The 17,377-nt window shown below is 33.7% G+C and overlaps 1 protein-coding gene across 3 annotated transcripts in view; it reads left to right on the top strand.

The window, feature by feature from the left end:
- The window catches only part of NAALADL2 (N-acetylated alpha-linked acidic dipeptidase like 2), a 1,520,504-nt gene extending 1,511,755 nt beyond the window's left edge, over nucleotides 1-8,749 (top strand). For all 3 annotated transcript variants that reach the window (XM_061193412.1, XM_061193413.1, XM_061193411.1), the window contains one exon: nucleotides 8,482-8,749. In XM_061193412.1, the coding sequence (XP_061049395.1) occupies nucleotides 8,482-8,680 (199 nt within the window). In that variant the 3' untranslated portion in view covers nucleotides 8,681-8,749. The remainder of the gene's footprint in view (nucleotides 1-8,481) is intronic.
- Nucleotides 8,750-17,377: the final 8,628 nt, after the last annotated feature.

Raw genomic sequence — 17,377 nt, 5'->3', positions numbered from 1 at the left:
AAAGTAAAATATAAAATTAAATAATTTCATGCCATATAATATTCTAAATGCATTATATGAAAAATAAGTTAAAATAATATTTTAATTTATTCATTATATGCTTGGCTTTCAAAATAGACTGTAAACTTCTCTTTGCTATCCCTGAGCACCAACACAGTGACTTACTCATTAGTTATTATTAGTTTAATAGGACTATCAAGTAGAATAAGGCAAGAAGATCCATATTGGCTCAATTACTCACTTTGTTTAAATAGACACAGCCTACATTATAAACTTTTGCCATTAGAGTGAACTTTCCAAAACAAATAGTTCACATCTTTTTCATTATTGGAATAGAAAAATGGGAACAAAAAAAAAAGGCTGAATTACCTATTTTGTTTGGTTTTATGGCCTCAGCATTGCTGTTTACTAATGAAGGTAAGGAAAGAATAATGGAGAAAGGAAAATACAAATATTTGTATATTTAGTCAAATGAAGTTGTTCTTGGAGGGTGACAGGTCCTACTTGCTGAAGAGTAGAAGCTGAAATATTAAGAGAAATGCGTTCCAAATAAGAAAGAAAAGTAATCTAAATATTGAGTTTTCTGTCACACATAGAGGTAAGATGGAAAGAAAGCAGGACGGATGAAATTGAAATAAGAACAAAAAACCAATTTCATGAGTGTGAAAAAATAATAGTCAACTGTATCACCATCTTCTCCAAATTTCAGAAGGTGCTAAGGATTGTATTAATCTTGTCTTATTTCTGTCTCTCCTTTTTATTTAATGAAAGATTTTTGAGTGCAGAAATCTAATTTTTCTTTGTTGATAAACCAACAAGCACTGCCTTTCAGGGGAAGTCTTCCTTGAATATCCTAAAAAAAAAAAAAAAAAATCCTCTTTCTCAGGAAACTTCTCTTGAGGAAACAATGTAGTTAGATGGACTGAGAAGTCTTGAGACATTAACTCTACAGAATACAATTGTTTATACTCCCTGTTCTTTGCTCTATATTTATATATTTAATTGTAATGGAAACAGATCATTTTTTCCATTTCTTGGGCTGTAATTCAGTAAGATGAGCCATATTAAAAAGAAAGAATCAACAACAAATTATATGCTGTAATGGTTAACTTTTTCGTTTAGTGGAAAAATCCCACTTGGCACTCAAAACAGATTTTAAAACTTCTAACGAATCAACATGGATATCTTAACTTTATAAATGCATTCCTTATAGAAATATTGGGCACAATTTTCCAAAAGTGTCTTTTGAATTCAGCCTGTCATTTAAAGAACTGTCAAATCTACATCGTACATTGAACTCTATCAATGGTATTAATAGAGAGTAAGAGAACTGATGCCTAAAGCAACATAATCCCTTCCTTTCCCACAGGGAAGGAAAACACTACCAAATTATCGCAATTATCTATTGCTCTAAAAATCACCCAAAATTTAATGGCTTAAAGAAACTATTTATTTTGTTCATATTCTTCAATATGACCATCTAGGCTGGACTTTTTCTGGTCTAAGCCAGGCTGGGTGTCTCTTGACTGTGTTTATGTCTGCAACCAGTGTTTCTGCTGCCAACTTGGCTTGGGACTAGCTAGTATAGGAAGGCCTCTGCCAAGCAGCTCCCCTCTGCTGCCTGTGTTCTTTTTCCAGCAGGCTATCACAGGATTTTCTCATGGGGGCTTGGCAGGGTTCTAGAGAAAGAGAAGAAACACATCACACCCTTTGAGGCATGGACTCACCATATATGTCATATTCATTAAGGCCAAACCCGATTCAAGAGGTAGGGAAATAGACCCCATCTCTTGATGGAAAGAACTGCAAAGTCATATTTTGAAGAGGCCTGCATTCAGGGAGGGGAATAATTGTAGCCATTTTTGCCAACAAACAAGCTACCCCACATGTCTTTCTGCCTCATTTGTCTGCAGAGTTTACGGCTTGACAGTATCAACAATGGTCTTAATTCTCATTCTGCTTTTGCTAGTATAGACCATATTCAAATTTAGCTGAATGGACATTTGTACTATAAATAGTGCCGCCATGTATTTTGTGAATTCTCATGGACATAGTATCCAAGTCACATAATCTTTCCTAATGTTGATATAAATATAGTAATCCACTGTTAACTATGGAGTACAATTAGTATAATCCCTAAAAAGAGTGAGCAACAATTGTGAGATACTGAGCTGACCTTTTCTCTCTCCATTCAGCATGCATACACAGTCAATTTTAAAAGACATGACTTATTATTTACTGTGATTTCATTTAGGAGTTTCTCAACATGGGGTATAATGAATATTAATTCACATTTAGAATTGGTGGCATCCTTTGCCCATTTATGAATATAAGAAGGAACATTTGAAAGAGAGTCATCATTTCCATCATTAATTTGCTAATTCACACACAAGGAAATGACTCATGAAGACTTTAGATTCCTTTGTTTCAAAATTCATTTTCTTCAGTTTTCCTTTACTTAAGCTGAGTGGAAAAGATTTGTCAGTTGAGTAAAGATGCTTCATCTCCTTCACTGATGCTGCTGGGAGTTATCAATTAGGTTTCTGATTTTGGTGCTGCTCTTTCCTGGTCACCGTGATGTGTCATTGAGACACATCCATTAAAATGAGTGATGTGTGTTGTAATTTCATTAGTGTCATCAATAATGTATTACAATTTCCTTTTAGTAGTCTCTCTGTGTTGTCTGTGGGTCAGGATGACTGTATGAATTACATTTATAAGATCCAAATTGTTAACAGATGAGAGAAGACAGGCATGGGGGTGGAATTAATGTTATTTTAAACACGATAACTACTAAAATGATTTCAATTAAGTAATATTTTAATTAGGTCTGATGTCTCTACATGCCATACCGAGATACATGTTGTGTGTACACAAATAGGATGATGATTTATTGAATTAATAACACAGTCCATTCTTTCTGCCAGGAGACTTTTCTGAATTGAACTAATGCAGGTGTGTGAGCACCTAAAGCAGGAATGGTTCACTAAGGCATGTGATTCCTTGTGGTTGTAAAGAACAGACTCTTGACCTAGAAACTCTTCGAGGGTTTTACTCATTGTCTTTCCACCCTATTTTTGTACCAGACATGTGCCTTTTGACTGGCTATTGGTCGATTCCAAGTCTGGCCTAATCTGAAAAACATGATATAGTATATACATTGTTGAAATCTTTTAACTCCATTTAACTGAGGTTCAGTTTTGGTCACATAACATGGGAATACAAAAATCTTTTGGCTTAAAAGCTTCCATCAGAAACACTGATCTAATCAAAATATTTTCAAAGGCAAGAATCATTTGCATATTAAAAAATGGTAGAGTAGTAGTTTTGCTCCCCAGGGATGATCCTGGGGTACTTAGGGTTAATGACTGAATACATAAGAAAGTTTTCAGAACTAAGAAGTATATGGAAACATATGTGACAAAATGTAACAACATGGCTGAGTTTTGTGGTTTTTGTCTTCCATTCAAATAGCAAATATAAAATAATATGATGATACTCTTTTGGGAAAGGTCTCCAAATACAGAAATTTATTTTTTGTATGCAGCAAGCTAAATGGTTTTTAGTACACAAAAGAGAAATAGTAAAAGATGAGCTACTTCTGAAAATCGGTAGGGGAAATTATCCTTCTCATGAAAATTTAAAGAAAATATTTTTGTTATCCTCAATTTGTTTTTAAGGTAAAGCAATTTATCAAGGTGAAAAAATTCTACTATAATAAAGATCAACTGACTTAAGTTGTATCAGCAACTACCCCAAATGAAGGTTCTCTCTTAAACTGTGATGAAAGAATCCTAGTCGCTGATCTTCAGCCAGAATCTAAGTATCTGTAATTTTAAGCTGATTTGTATCCAATTTGGGTAGAAATGGATACGAGTGTTTGTCTTACATAATAGCTTGCCGCAGCCCATTACTTGAATCATGTAGCATATGGAAAATGTGTTTAGCTTCTTGTAGAATTTCACAAACCAAAACAGAATCTATTTCTATGCACATGGCTTGTTTACAGTCATTATAAAAGTATTACTGTGTTGCTTACTAGTTAGAAAAAGCAAATGTTGGCACATTGCAGACTCCATTGCACTGGTCTTTAAGAAATATATGTATTGCTTTCGAGTTAAAAAAAAAAAAACAGTAATTGCATGTCTTGTGCTTTAGACCTAAACATTCTTTTTAGGATGTATTTTTATGCTTCCACATTATCTCTCTTCTAGATATTTTATACTAGTTATGGCTGAAGTTTTATGTAAATATATTAAAGATTGTGCTCATGCTTAAATGAACTGTCATTGAGGGATTAATACTGTAACCTTTATGAGCATGTTTTATTAATATCTTATCATTAAATTGAATATTAATAACATTTAACATTTAATAAACATAGAATGTGTATATAGGAATGTATTTCATGCCAGTGGGTTTTGAATATGTCAAAAAGTCACTATAACAGCACCCCAAATCATTAAACTTACTTCTCATAATGTATTAATTGCACTGGTACAACACATTTAAGGGGCAGTTCTGGATACAAATGATTATATCTTTGTTTGTCAGCATGCTGAGCACTATGCCCTCAAGGAACAGAAGTATTTCATACAGCTTTTGAAAATATTTTTACACTCTTAAATTCTGGAAATATATTTGCCATTAAATGATTTATAATTAAACATGAAACAGAATTAGAGGAAGAGAATTCAAAACTATGAATATTATGAGAGATGATTAAATATTTTTATTATACTAATTTGGTTATTCTTAATGGTAAAGCAGTATAAGTTGCCTATAAAGGAATACTATTTTAAATGATTAAGTAATTAAAATATACTTTAAACTATTTTTATCCTCAAAATACTAAACCAATTTTTATCTATCTACCTACCTACCTATCTATTTAAATGGTTTACCATGAATTTAAATATGTTTGATAGGTATCCTGACAGTAAAAACCCACTCCTTTTTTCATGGCAATTAAGGATTATGTTAACATGAAAAAGTAACTTTTGTACAGCTCTGTCATGTAGGAGAATACATGTGACCATCTGAGGCAGTTTCATCTTCATTTGGGAAAATTCCATGGCTGTATCAAGCTTCTTCTCTATTAGTTGGTTTCTTTTACCACCCCCTCCCCAATTTAATAATAAATATAAAACTAATAAAACTTATATTTAGGGAAACTTTCATTAGGTGTTTTGCTAATTCTCACTATTTTGTTTGCCATTTTGATATAATAAAAATTTTTACACATAAAACACATGTACATATGTCTATGTATATACATATATAATTGCTTATTTTAACATGGCACAGTGGCTTCTTCTGAAAAGCTCTTTAATTTTATGAAGGTTGTGGAAATATCAAAAGGGAAATCTCTATTTCAAGGAGTATTCTCCTTGTAAAAGTAGATCCACATTTTTCTTAGAGTACAGCTCATAGCCAGAGCATTGCTCATGACCCACTTGCCTCTTCATCTGGAAGATGTTTTTCTCCCTCCCATATCCAGGGGACATATGTTTCTTAATACAAAGTTTATACCTGAATTCAAGGATATTTGGAATATAAAGAATATCCTTCTTGCACTGCTCTAATTCATAAAATGCCAAGTATATTCATAAGTACAAAGATTAAGGATATTGGATTATTAGGGATAGTTCCCATTTCAAATAACAGGTTTTGAAAAAAAAATTACTGAAATAACCTCTGAGTTCAAGCATCTTCTGCTCCACTGCCACCCACCATGTACTATTATCAACTGAAATTTTTCTCCAAAGACACAAAATCTATTGTTTTGAAGTGAGTTAATGCTTAAAAGGCAAAATAACCTGAATTGGTGTAATTTACACAGACATTAGAGGGTCTACAAAATTTCCATCACTGAACAAAGCCTGATAAAAATGTAAGTAAGTCAAATCACCATGATTGAAGACCTCCTATATTCACAACACTGAATTAGACCTGATAAAGAAGGAACATATTTCTCAACCCTGACATGTAAAGCGATGATATTATAATATATCCTTGAAAATATAGGGATCAGGGTCCCACAACAGAGGAGAAAAGATGCTGAAAAGATGGAGAAGTGAGTATCTTCAGAAACCAGTTGGATATTTAAGGGAAAGAGATGACTTGCAGAGTTCTGTCATGGGTGATTAGGTAGATTTCAGTGTCCATTCACCACCATCAGAGTACAGAGTGGGAAGTTCAGGAGAGGCTGAAGTAGTGAAACCTGGATGAGCTAGGAAACAATGATCCAGAACTCTATATAAAACTGAGGTCAGTGCTAGGGATAAGTGTAAATTAACTAAACCTTGCACTGTGGCCCTTTCAAACAACTATCATTGTGTAACTGACATCTTTGTCAATTTTCATCTGGACTAAGTCGTTCTCTAGGCTTTATATTACAACCAAAGTTAACTATTCCAAAATAAAATCTAATAATCTTTCTTTCTTGCTTAAAAACTTTCATTGGTTTCCTACTGCCCATAAGAAAAAGTGTAACCTCCTTAGCTTGGTACAGAAGGCCCGGTATGACGTGGCCATGGCTTGCTCTCCCAGCTCTTCTCCTACAGCTGCCCACTGTGGCCTTGCACTCTGGCCATACAGAAACACTGGCATTGATCCCCTAAGAAGAGCAAGCTGTTTTATAAATCCATACCTTTGCATATGCTATTCCTCCTGCATAGGGTGCTGTCTCCACTTTCTATCTTGTTTCCTTTCTTATACCCTTGTAACTGGTAATTCCCATCATCCTTCAAGACGAAATTGTAATATTCTCCATGATAAATTTTTCCAGCAGCAATCCTTCTTCTGTTATCACTGGACCTTACATTTCTAATATGACAATTAGACAATTATTTTAATCATTTATATATCTGCCTCTCTTATTAGACCAGGAAATTTCAGCTATTTCAGGTGGTTTGCGTTGGAAATAAGTCAAATGATGCAATAATCCATAGTCTTCTACCAAAATGTATTCTTTCTATCTATCAGTGAATAAAAGGAAGCTCTTTAGACTTGCCCACGGCCAAATTCCTCTTTCTCAGATATTTGGATAAATTTCAAGTCACCGTCTTATTACACACACTATACTTGAGAAGAATTCTAAATGTCAAACATATACAAAGGGAGAGAGACTAGTATAATGAATCCATTACCCCATTTCAACAATTATTAACTAATGGCCAATCTTGTTCTACCTGTGATGTCCATAGCTCCACTCTCCTTTTTCCTTCCAAATATTTTGAAGCAAATCCCAGACGTAATAATTTTTCATTTGCAAATATTACTGTATATTTCTAGAAGATAAGGACACTTTGAAAACATACTGATGATACCATTATCACACCTAAAATATTAACAATTTCTTAATATTAACAAATCCTTAATTAGTATTCAACTTTGTACTACTTCTCATTTTTAAAAATTGTTTGTTTGAATAAAGACCTAGTAAAGTCTATACTGGATGGGTTTCCGTTTCTTTTAGTCTAAAGCAGCAGTTCTTAACTGGGGGCAATTTTGCCCTATAAGAGACAATTTTGGCAGTCTGGAGACATTTTTAGGTTTTACAACAGCTATGGACAGAATGTTTGGGTTCTCCCAAAATATGTGTGTTAAAATCCTAACCTCAATGTGATGGTATTCAGAGATGGGCCTTTGGGAAATAATCCAGGTTAGATTAGGTCATACAGGTGGGGCCCTCATGATGGGACTAATATCCTTATTAAAAGAAGAGAAGACACGGGATCTCTCTGTGTTCATGCACAAGGCCATGTGAGAATATAACTAGGAAAAGGCCTCTCATCAACAATCCAACCATTGGATTATTGTTTAAGCTGCCCAGTCTATGGTATTCTGTTATAGCAGCCCAAACTAACTGAGACAACTAAAGGAGGGGTGCTACTAGTACCTAGCGGGTGGAGGTCAGGGATACTGCTGAACATCCTACAATGCACAGGACAGCTGCCACAATAAAGAATTATCCACCCCACCCCCCCAACAAATGTCAATAACACAAGGTTGAAAAGCCCTGGTCGAGTGGTTCCTCCTTCACCTATGTCTTATTACAATTTATTCATTGAATAAACTGGGTCATTTGTCCTACAGAATTTCCACAGTATTTTGCTGATGACAGACTGTGATATCATTTTTATATTTTTCTGTCCGTTGTATTTATTAGCAATTAGATTTAGAAGCTTCATCAGATTTAGATCAATTTTTTAGCAAAAATAATTGATTTCATAGGTAGTATTGTGTACTTCCATCAGGAGGTACATACTGTCTGATTCTCTCTCATCACTAGAGGGAACTTTTGATGATCAATGTCTAGATCCATTAATTCAATAGAGGTCCCAAAATGATAATATTGTATTCTTATAATTTCTTCATTTATTAAAAACATCAGTTTCTTGGAAATATTTTTTACAATGTTTGATATGAAAATAGCATGGTGCATAAAACATTTACTCATTCTGTATTTCTTTTCAGAAATATCCTGTACCACCTTGATGGGAAGACAAGCCAGTTTTCAATACTCCTGGAGGCCTGGGAACACTGCAAGTCACTTGCATCAAATGAGACCCTTCAAGAAGCCCTGTCAGAAGTGTTGAACAGCATTAATGCAGCTCAGGTTTACTTCAAAGCAGGACTTGATGTGTTTGAGAGTGTCTTAGTTGGAAAGAACTGAGAAAACTCTCAGCATTTGAAAAAGTTTGTTTACAATTCCTCAAGTGAAAGCTCTAATCTGACTAGATTTTCTGACATTGAAGACTTTTTCCCTCCAATGGCTTTTTATATAAGTATAAAGCTATTCTTCCTTTGTATTTTTTAATGTATGTGTAAAAAGAGCATTTTGCACATTTAATATTTTTTCTTATATCTAGATTTCTGATTATGTAAAAGCAAGTTATTGAAATAATACTTAAGATTTATCTATTAAAAAGAAATCTGCTGTATCTATATCTATATATATCTATATATCTATAGATATAGACATATCTATAGATATATAGATATATATAAAATACTTGGGGGGGAAAATTTCCAAGAAGTTCTGGACAATCTTCGCTCCTATGGATAAAACACGTAGAAACAGAAATGATTCCCTATGTTAGAGCTTTAGTGACCTAATTTCTGTAATAGAAATGAAGAGTTGATATGGTTTCAGATTAACTTTCACTATCAAGTATTCAATATGAAGAACGAGTATTCTGACTGAGTGACTGGTTGACCAAAACCACTTTGAATGTGACTATTTTATGAAATGAAGTGCCTGTTAGTAACACAACTAGATGTAGTAATACACTGGTTATGAAATTGTATTTTTTTAAGTATTAATGAAAAAAAAAAAAAGAGCCATAAACATTCCAGGGGAAAATCTCAAGGTAGCTGCACAGAGCAATTTAAATGTAAATTTTTTTCCTAACAACTTATAAGGTGACTAGCTTTGAAATCCCTAATCTGTCTCAGTTGATTTTGTAAAAATTTCGGGAGTGATGTATGTCTTATGAGGGAGAAAATATTTATTTCTTCCTGTGCTGTTTCTGTTGGAAGCACTGAAATAGAGCTACTCTAAAATGAAAGCATCTCACATTGCTCTTCCTTCATGTACTTTTCTGAAACTCCTTGCTGTAAGGCAGTTTTCACAGAATACCATATAATTTCCACAGGAAAGTAGCAAAGTTTCTCTTTGAAAACCCAAAATATCTTAAAAAGCATCAAATTGCTATTTCTGCCACTAACAAAAAGGACTTCTTATGAAAGAAATAGTTATTTTGATCAACAAAAAGCTCCTTAATTCTACAAAAAAACTTTTGATGTTTTTTCCCTTCTTTATCCTTAATTGTGACTAAGATGACAACATAGAAAATATTCATACTTCTACTTTTAGGCAGAAAATACAGTGTTACTGTAAGAGCATATCCGTCCCACACTTCAGTTCTTCTCTCATGTTGAAAATGAAGCTTTTCATACTGACATTGTCATTGAATGGCCTTAGTACCCACTATTCCCCGAAACCACAGAATTCCATTTGGTGTTTAAACTTTGAGCTTACCTTTAGAAATTGATTTGGTATTTGACAAAGCAATTCCCCTTAGGAAACATATCCTCAGAATATTTCATGTGGATTATTTTTCTCTAACACAACATTGAAACACACGTCCCCATCATACGCCTCCAGAGCAACTTCATAGACAGTGTCTATAGGTCTAAGTCTTCACTTTTTAATGGATGAACATAAACCTAATCTTAGTTTAAAGGGAAACTGAAGTTGAAAGGAAAGAATTAATCAGCATTGATTAATTGATTTATAAGGGTCAGCTGTTCCTACTATAAGTAATGTTTATATGCTCAAGGCAAAGAAGAGAATTGAGGCAATTAGCTAGATAATTCAAGCAGAAATCCATTTTCATCTGAATTGCCTGTGTGCACATATTTTACATAAGAAATGAAACTACCTTACAATATATATTTCGTAAACAATGCACTTGTGTGTCTGAAAGTATCTGCCATGTTGAGGAGTGTCTATAGGAAAGGGCCAAAGAACCAAGCTCCCACAAGCCTCAATGTCAGTGCCCTCTCTTGCTACACAGAAAACAGCAGAAAAGAGGTGGGAGGAATACACATATAGTTGCATGTCAGGTCAAATAATAGAATCCTTTATACTAAAGGATCAGAAATAGTGAATCAAGGTTCAATGTATTCATTCTAGTTCTTCCTTTGGAGCTGAATTTAAAACAAACAAAGACAAATAATTATCAGTTAGATAGTTGATCATTTTAGAACAAAATCCTAAGTAAGTTCACTCCCTTAGTTTCCAATAGCATTGAGAGCACAAAACACTTGTGTTTGTACATTTTTGTTTAAAGACTGTGTACTTAGCTAAACCACACTGCACAGATCAAAATCTCAATATTCTGTATTTTTTACTTCTAAATTATATGGTATTCGCTACTTGAAAACTGAAGTTAACTATGGACTAACATTTTTATTAGTCTATTTAAGAGATGATGTGAAGAAACTAAATTATAATTAAAACAGATGTCCATCAATTATATAAATGCTGCTCTACATCTTTGACTGCAACAAACCTCTTAACTAAGAACATTACTGCTATAGTCTGATTACCTCAGGGTTCCTTTAAATTTATATCATTTAAATTTTTCCCTAATAGATCCAAGTAAATAAAATCCTATGCACATTAAAATAACAAGTATTTTCAGTGAATTGGTAGTAGGTTTAAATTATTGCTGAGATATCTGGGTTCCTGGTACTTCTCACAATCCTTCATACGTAGTATTGTACCAGGACATAATGAATCATAAATGATTATTCTCCCAAGAAAATGTGGCAGATGTGCACCACTGCAATTTCGGTTCAGGCAGGGCACACGTGGGATACAACCCTTTGTGAAAAGTATAGATTCCAGAGTAAAAGGAAGCCTGAGACATTCTGATCTAAGCCCTAGAATGTTACCTTCAGTTGGGAAAGCATCAGCGTTCCCATCAGATACCCTGTATACAAAGTGATTAAGGAACTGGGGTAGAGTCACATATTCAGTTAGTAGCAGAAGTGCCGCTAGAATTTAAGCTTCTCTGTTTTCTCATGCAGTATATAACGGGGTTATAAATGATCTTTTCTAGTACATTCTATATAACCAGCCATTCTATCAGATGATGTATGGACTGGAATCACTGCTTTTTCAATGAAGAACTAGTTCATTCTCTGACTATACCTAACAAACGAAACTGTCCCAGGGAATCCATGCAAAAGGCACAAAGCCTGGGTACTTGTGGGGAGGTGGAGAGAGTCTCTGCATGACATCAGCGGTCAGGAAGGAGGGTATTAAGTAAAATGCTTTTATGAGAGGACATTTTAGCCCTATATTAAATCAGCAGTTTAAATCAGTATTTCTGATTTGGGGGAAGAAAGCCTAGGAATCTTCATCTTCAAGCAAGATTTCCCAAATGATCCTTATGCATACTGAAGCTTAAGGATTTCTCATCTACATTAATCCTGGGTCCTGAGAAAACATCACTTGGCGATATACTAAAGAAACTGAAGAGTCACAATAATAAGAGATACCTACGGCTTTGCTGTGAATGGCACCATTTTAAAAAGAGGGAGAGAGAGTAACCATTGTATCTCTCAAAAAAGACGCAGACACAGCTAACGTCTGTGCCTGCTACAGGTCAGGCACTGTTCTAGATTTAACGTATTTGTTTTTTCTAATGAATCCTCACGACAACTCATTTAAAAAAATGAGGAAACTTGGTGGAGTGGCTTGCCCAAAGTTCCACAGCTATAAAGACTGGGTCCAGACCTGTGTTCTTCACGCTGGGTGCTGCAAAAAGTTAAGAATCTTTTGATTATAGAAAGTGATATGATTGAAATTTTTAATGTATTTCTGCACCACTGATCAGACTATGTCATCTGCCACTTCACTGGCTTAATGGAGGAGTTTGAAGAAACCAATGACATCATTCCTCATGAAGGTAGCCCACCCCAACAATCGTGGACACATGTAGATAACTTAGATCTATAAGAGCATTAAATATAAGTGCACCATTGTAGAATACCATGACAACTAGATGAAAAATTATAACAGACCAGAAGCTACATCTCTCATAATTTCCTCCTCAAAATGTCTATATAATTTCACTGGGGAAAAAAAAAAGACCAGGTTCTGGGATTTACAACCACAGTTTTATATCCTCCTTAAAACACAGAATAACTAATTGACTTCCTAAATTACATAAATATTCCATATATAGTAGCTTTCCCCCTTGCAAAGATAGGTGTTACAAAAATAAAACGCTGATTCGTTACCATCTGTCCAATGACGAATTGGCATCTTTGCCTCAAATGAAAAACTATATTCGTAATTAGTAGACCTAGCCAAAAATGTTCTCATGAGATATTCTGTGTTATGTGTAATTACTCCAAAAATTAAGTTTTCTCTGTGTGTAGCACACTGTCATCTCATTGGTTTAAAGGGCTATTTAAATGTGCCTTAATTACACGTTCCTTCAATAGAAAGGAATTACATTTTAAACTGCTAATCCATGTGTTGAGTGGAAGGGAAATGGGTCTATATATTCCAAAAGATAGATCAGCAACCTAACGGTTCCATCACAGAAGCATGGATGCAACCCAGGAGAAAAAAATAGTGTGGTATTTGAGCAAAGAAATATTCTACCTAGGTGCACTAGTGAATCTGTATTTCTTGCATGAGTTTAAATTGTTAGTTTAAAAAAGCCTCATTAGAATTGCTATTCGGAAAGTAACTTCTCAGAGTTTTAAGCACCCCATTAAGTATAAATACTTTTAAGTTAAGTGTGTTATTTTATGCAATTTAGAATTTCAAGTGATGTAAATTTAAAGTGGAGTTGCAAAAGAAAGTTTTTAAATATCACCAATTTTGGTCACCACAATGTCCGCTCAATTTTCTGTTTTCCCTTTCTAAATATACTCTAGCAATGGGATTAGGATTTTTTCTTTTTTTTTAATCCCGAGAAAGTAATTTTAAGGTCTAGTCTTCTCAATATACATTTATCTGTTAATCAGCCAGAGTTTTATTTCCATAATAACATTCCATTACCCTTCAAAGATGTACACTGAAGTGCCTTTAGCATTCCTGGGACCACCAAGAATCTTGAGAGCTTGCTGATTGTGAGATGACATATTTCTTAAAGATATTTATAGTTTCATACTCAGATTGTATCTGAATTTACAAAGCAAAGGATTAAATTGAGGCACTTTCAGGTAGCATTCAAGAGAAAGCTGCTTTCAAATTTTGATATGTTCTGGTTAGCTTGTGTTTGAATTATATAGTTATATAGTTTTCTATAACCAAAATGGTAACTTTGATGTTTTTAGCCAAAATACAATCATCGAGGCCAAAGAAAAGTATGTCTACTCTAACTCCTTAAGCAGGATCTGTCAAGAATTAACTCAGTTAATTGCAGTTGATCCAGGGCCTACATCTAGACAAAGATTTAAGGAGTGTAGACAGAGTCTAACAGTATTCCTTCTAATTCCTTTGATGCCTTAAACCAATAAGCACTGAGGTAGCTTTTCTCAGAAGGAAGCAGATTTTATTTTCCAGTTGCTAATTAATATGTACCACCTCAGTCCCAAAAGGACCACACAGGTGCCTGTACCATGCCATATGTCATGTGCTTTATTCCAGCAAGCTCAAGAGATTAATATACAATCATTATTATGAATTATTATGTTGTATTGAAGTTAACGTAGGTCTTTTTTGTTCTAATTAAAGTACAAACTTGGCATCTGAACAGAAGCTTAGCTAGAGAAGTAGAGTTAGAGTCTCTATTTCAATGAACTACATCTATTTTTCAATCAAAATGTGTAATTATTTAATTATCTGGCCTGCTCAGTAAGTTTAACTCTCCAATTTCTTCAAAGAATACTTATTCAATACAGTAATGACACAGATGGACACTCCTTGGAGTGTGCTTTATCTTTTGAAATTCTTAGCCGTTGTTGAATCATGCTTTTAGTATATGTGATAGTGTTTTATTAATATTAATTATGATTTGTCTACCTTTATATCAAGCTGCTGCAAATGGACTGCCTTACTCTGAAAGTCAGAAAAAATGCTATTGCTCTATAAAGACAAGTCTGTCCTATCTGTTTAACAAGAAACAAAATATTTTATTACACCATTGCAACTTGTCTGCAGGAAACAAAATGGCCAGATGGTTAAGTGTAGCTCACATAATTCTATTCCAAAGATGTTACAAATAATTTCATTTATTAAGCTGAGATAGGTCTCTATTAGGTGATTTAGTATTTACATTTCACACAGGAAGGTTTAATGGCAAATATATCCCACATATTCAGACTTGCTACTTGGAGAATATGAATACAATTGTATTCAGAAAAGAAAAAAGCTTTCTAGGACACTTTGAAGGGCTAATTTGTTTTTACAGACACCTAGAAAAATCAGCACATCACTGATAATAGTTTCATATGTGTTTGGAATGTTAATATAGACCATGCATTTTTTTAGCCATGTCAGTAGTATAGCAATATTTCGATATATGAAATTTTATAATGAATAAAATTTCTCAGTTGTATAATAAAAAATACAGCCCTAAAATAGAGAATGGTGATGAGCAGATTTATAAAGATTTATAAATTAACTTGGGATAAAATCTGGAGCACAATTTCTCTAATTAAATTTGCTTTGATTAAAAACCAAATCTCTTTCAAGGGGTGTCCCAATTACTAAATTGCACTGAACTGTTATAGTGTTGAGTATTGTTCAAAATAGATTATCATCTGTGATTTGGAAATATTTTCATTGTAAAGAAATTTATTGTCAGTGTCTTTGCTGTGATTGATTTTGAATGACTGATTTAGAGGCATGTGTCTGTAGTTTCTTAATTACTATATAGGGTTGAATGCCTAATTTCTATAATGTGTGGATGCCCATCAGGAATCTAGTGCTTTCTATATTTAGACCAATTGTGATTTCAATTTATTTTACAACTTTTTATGTATTATTCACATGACTCAATATACAGCTTACTTAAAAAAGTATGTTGTGATTTGGAGTGACAAAAAATGGATTGGGACATCACATCCATTAAGAATATGAGTGAATATTTTATATTTTAGTTGCTTAAATATTTGCACATAATTGAAAACACAGTACTATGAAATGAAGGCATCTTTTAAGGAATATTTTCTGATTCATAAATGCAATGTGTATGTACAGAAAAATGGTCATATTTAAAATGCCCATTTAAAAAATATTAAATACAGTTGAAAACCATTGTTAACTGTGTTTTATTATAAATATGCAAAATGAATTAGTTATTAGTATGTATTATTAATGAATTATCTTTATGTATTGTGTATTACACCCAAACAGGAATAAGCCTTGTTCAGGGAACACTCTAAGATTTTATCACTTTTTCTTTTTTTTCCTTCCATTATTTTCTCAAACATGCAGTCCTCATATTTGGCCATTTAGGTTTGTAGTTTGTGCCAAGTTCTAACATCAAGTAACAGCATTTGTATCAACTCCAGTGCTAAGGAGCTTTGTTTCTTCAAATTTGCTCTAAAAAATGTTGTCAGTTCTTTATTGCACAAAGGCATCTCTATTGCATGATGTAGCAGATTTCACTCAATTATTCATTCAGCAAATATTTACAGAGAGCCTATTCTAGGCCAGATTAAGTGCTAGAGATACAAAGATGGTTAACACAGTTTTACCTTCTAGGACTGCACAGCCAAATAAAATATAACACTTCAGTTTAACTATTGGCAATACTAGATTCAGAGGGACTCATAGCTAGTGTAGTTTATCACAAGGATAATGACAGAGCAGAGATAGTTTAAAGGCACCATGTGTTCAGGCTACATACCTAACTCGCTGGGCCTTCCTTAAGGTTCATTAAGACTAAAGCAGAATGTTCTTATCTCCAATATCCTTGCTGTATGATAACTAACATTTATTGGGGGCTTACCATTGCACCAGGTATACATATACACACACAGAAAAATTTTGAAAAAATAATATGTATTACGTATATGTATATTCTGCAGAATAATATATATATTATTCTAACCATGAAGTAAAATTTAAATATACAAAATTATATACATATCCATGAATAGCATATATGTATTCAAAGTATAAAAATACAGACTGAAAAAGTAAATATCTAATTTGATTCATGGTAGGAGGGAAACAAGTGCTAAGGATAGGGGTACAGAGTACAATTTAACAGTCATTTCTTCTTTTACAGAAAAAGGAATTGAAGCACATACAATAAAATGGAGGAGTGCTAGATCAGATTTTCTTTTCATTTCTTTATATCCCCCCTCGTCAGTTTGGGTGGTGGATATATATGTGTTTGTTATGGAATTCTTACTAGTTTTCTGAATAAAAAATAAAATTCTCAAAGTAACAAATTCCTAATAAGATGGTCTGATCCTGGAGCTCACACTTATAAACAGTACCCTAATCTGCCTTTCTAAAGGACACAATTTTTTAAACTCAGTTCCTTTCCTCTCTCCTCCTTCAATTGTACTAATCTTATAAAGGCAGAGGCTTTCTTACAAGGAATTCTCTGACATTCTAAGTGCTCACAGATAGAATTTCAGCACAGTTATATTTCTTGTCCAATTTGCTCCTCTTCAAAATTCTTCCTTGTGTTAGTAAATACACTCGATTCTCTAACTAAAAATAGGAATCTTCCTTGATCTTTTTATTTTCCTCACTTCCTACTTCCAATCTATCAGCAAGTTGTATTGGCTTTGCTGTAAAATATAGCCCAAACTTGACATTTCTCCATCTCCACTGCCACCATCCTACTCAATGCCAACATCTCCTCTTCCCTGCACTGCG

This window comes from Eubalaena glacialis, chromosome 6 (assembly GCF_028564815.1).
Source record: "Eubalaena glacialis isolate mEubGla1 chromosome 6, mEubGla1.1.hap2.+ XY, whole genome shotgun sequence".
NCBI classification, from domain to species: Eukaryota; Metazoa; Chordata; class Mammalia; order Artiodactyla; family Balaenidae; genus Eubalaena; species Eubalaena glacialis.
The sequence above is the reverse complement of the archived record's forward strand: the minus strand, read 5'-3'. Positions and strand labels throughout refer to the sequence as shown.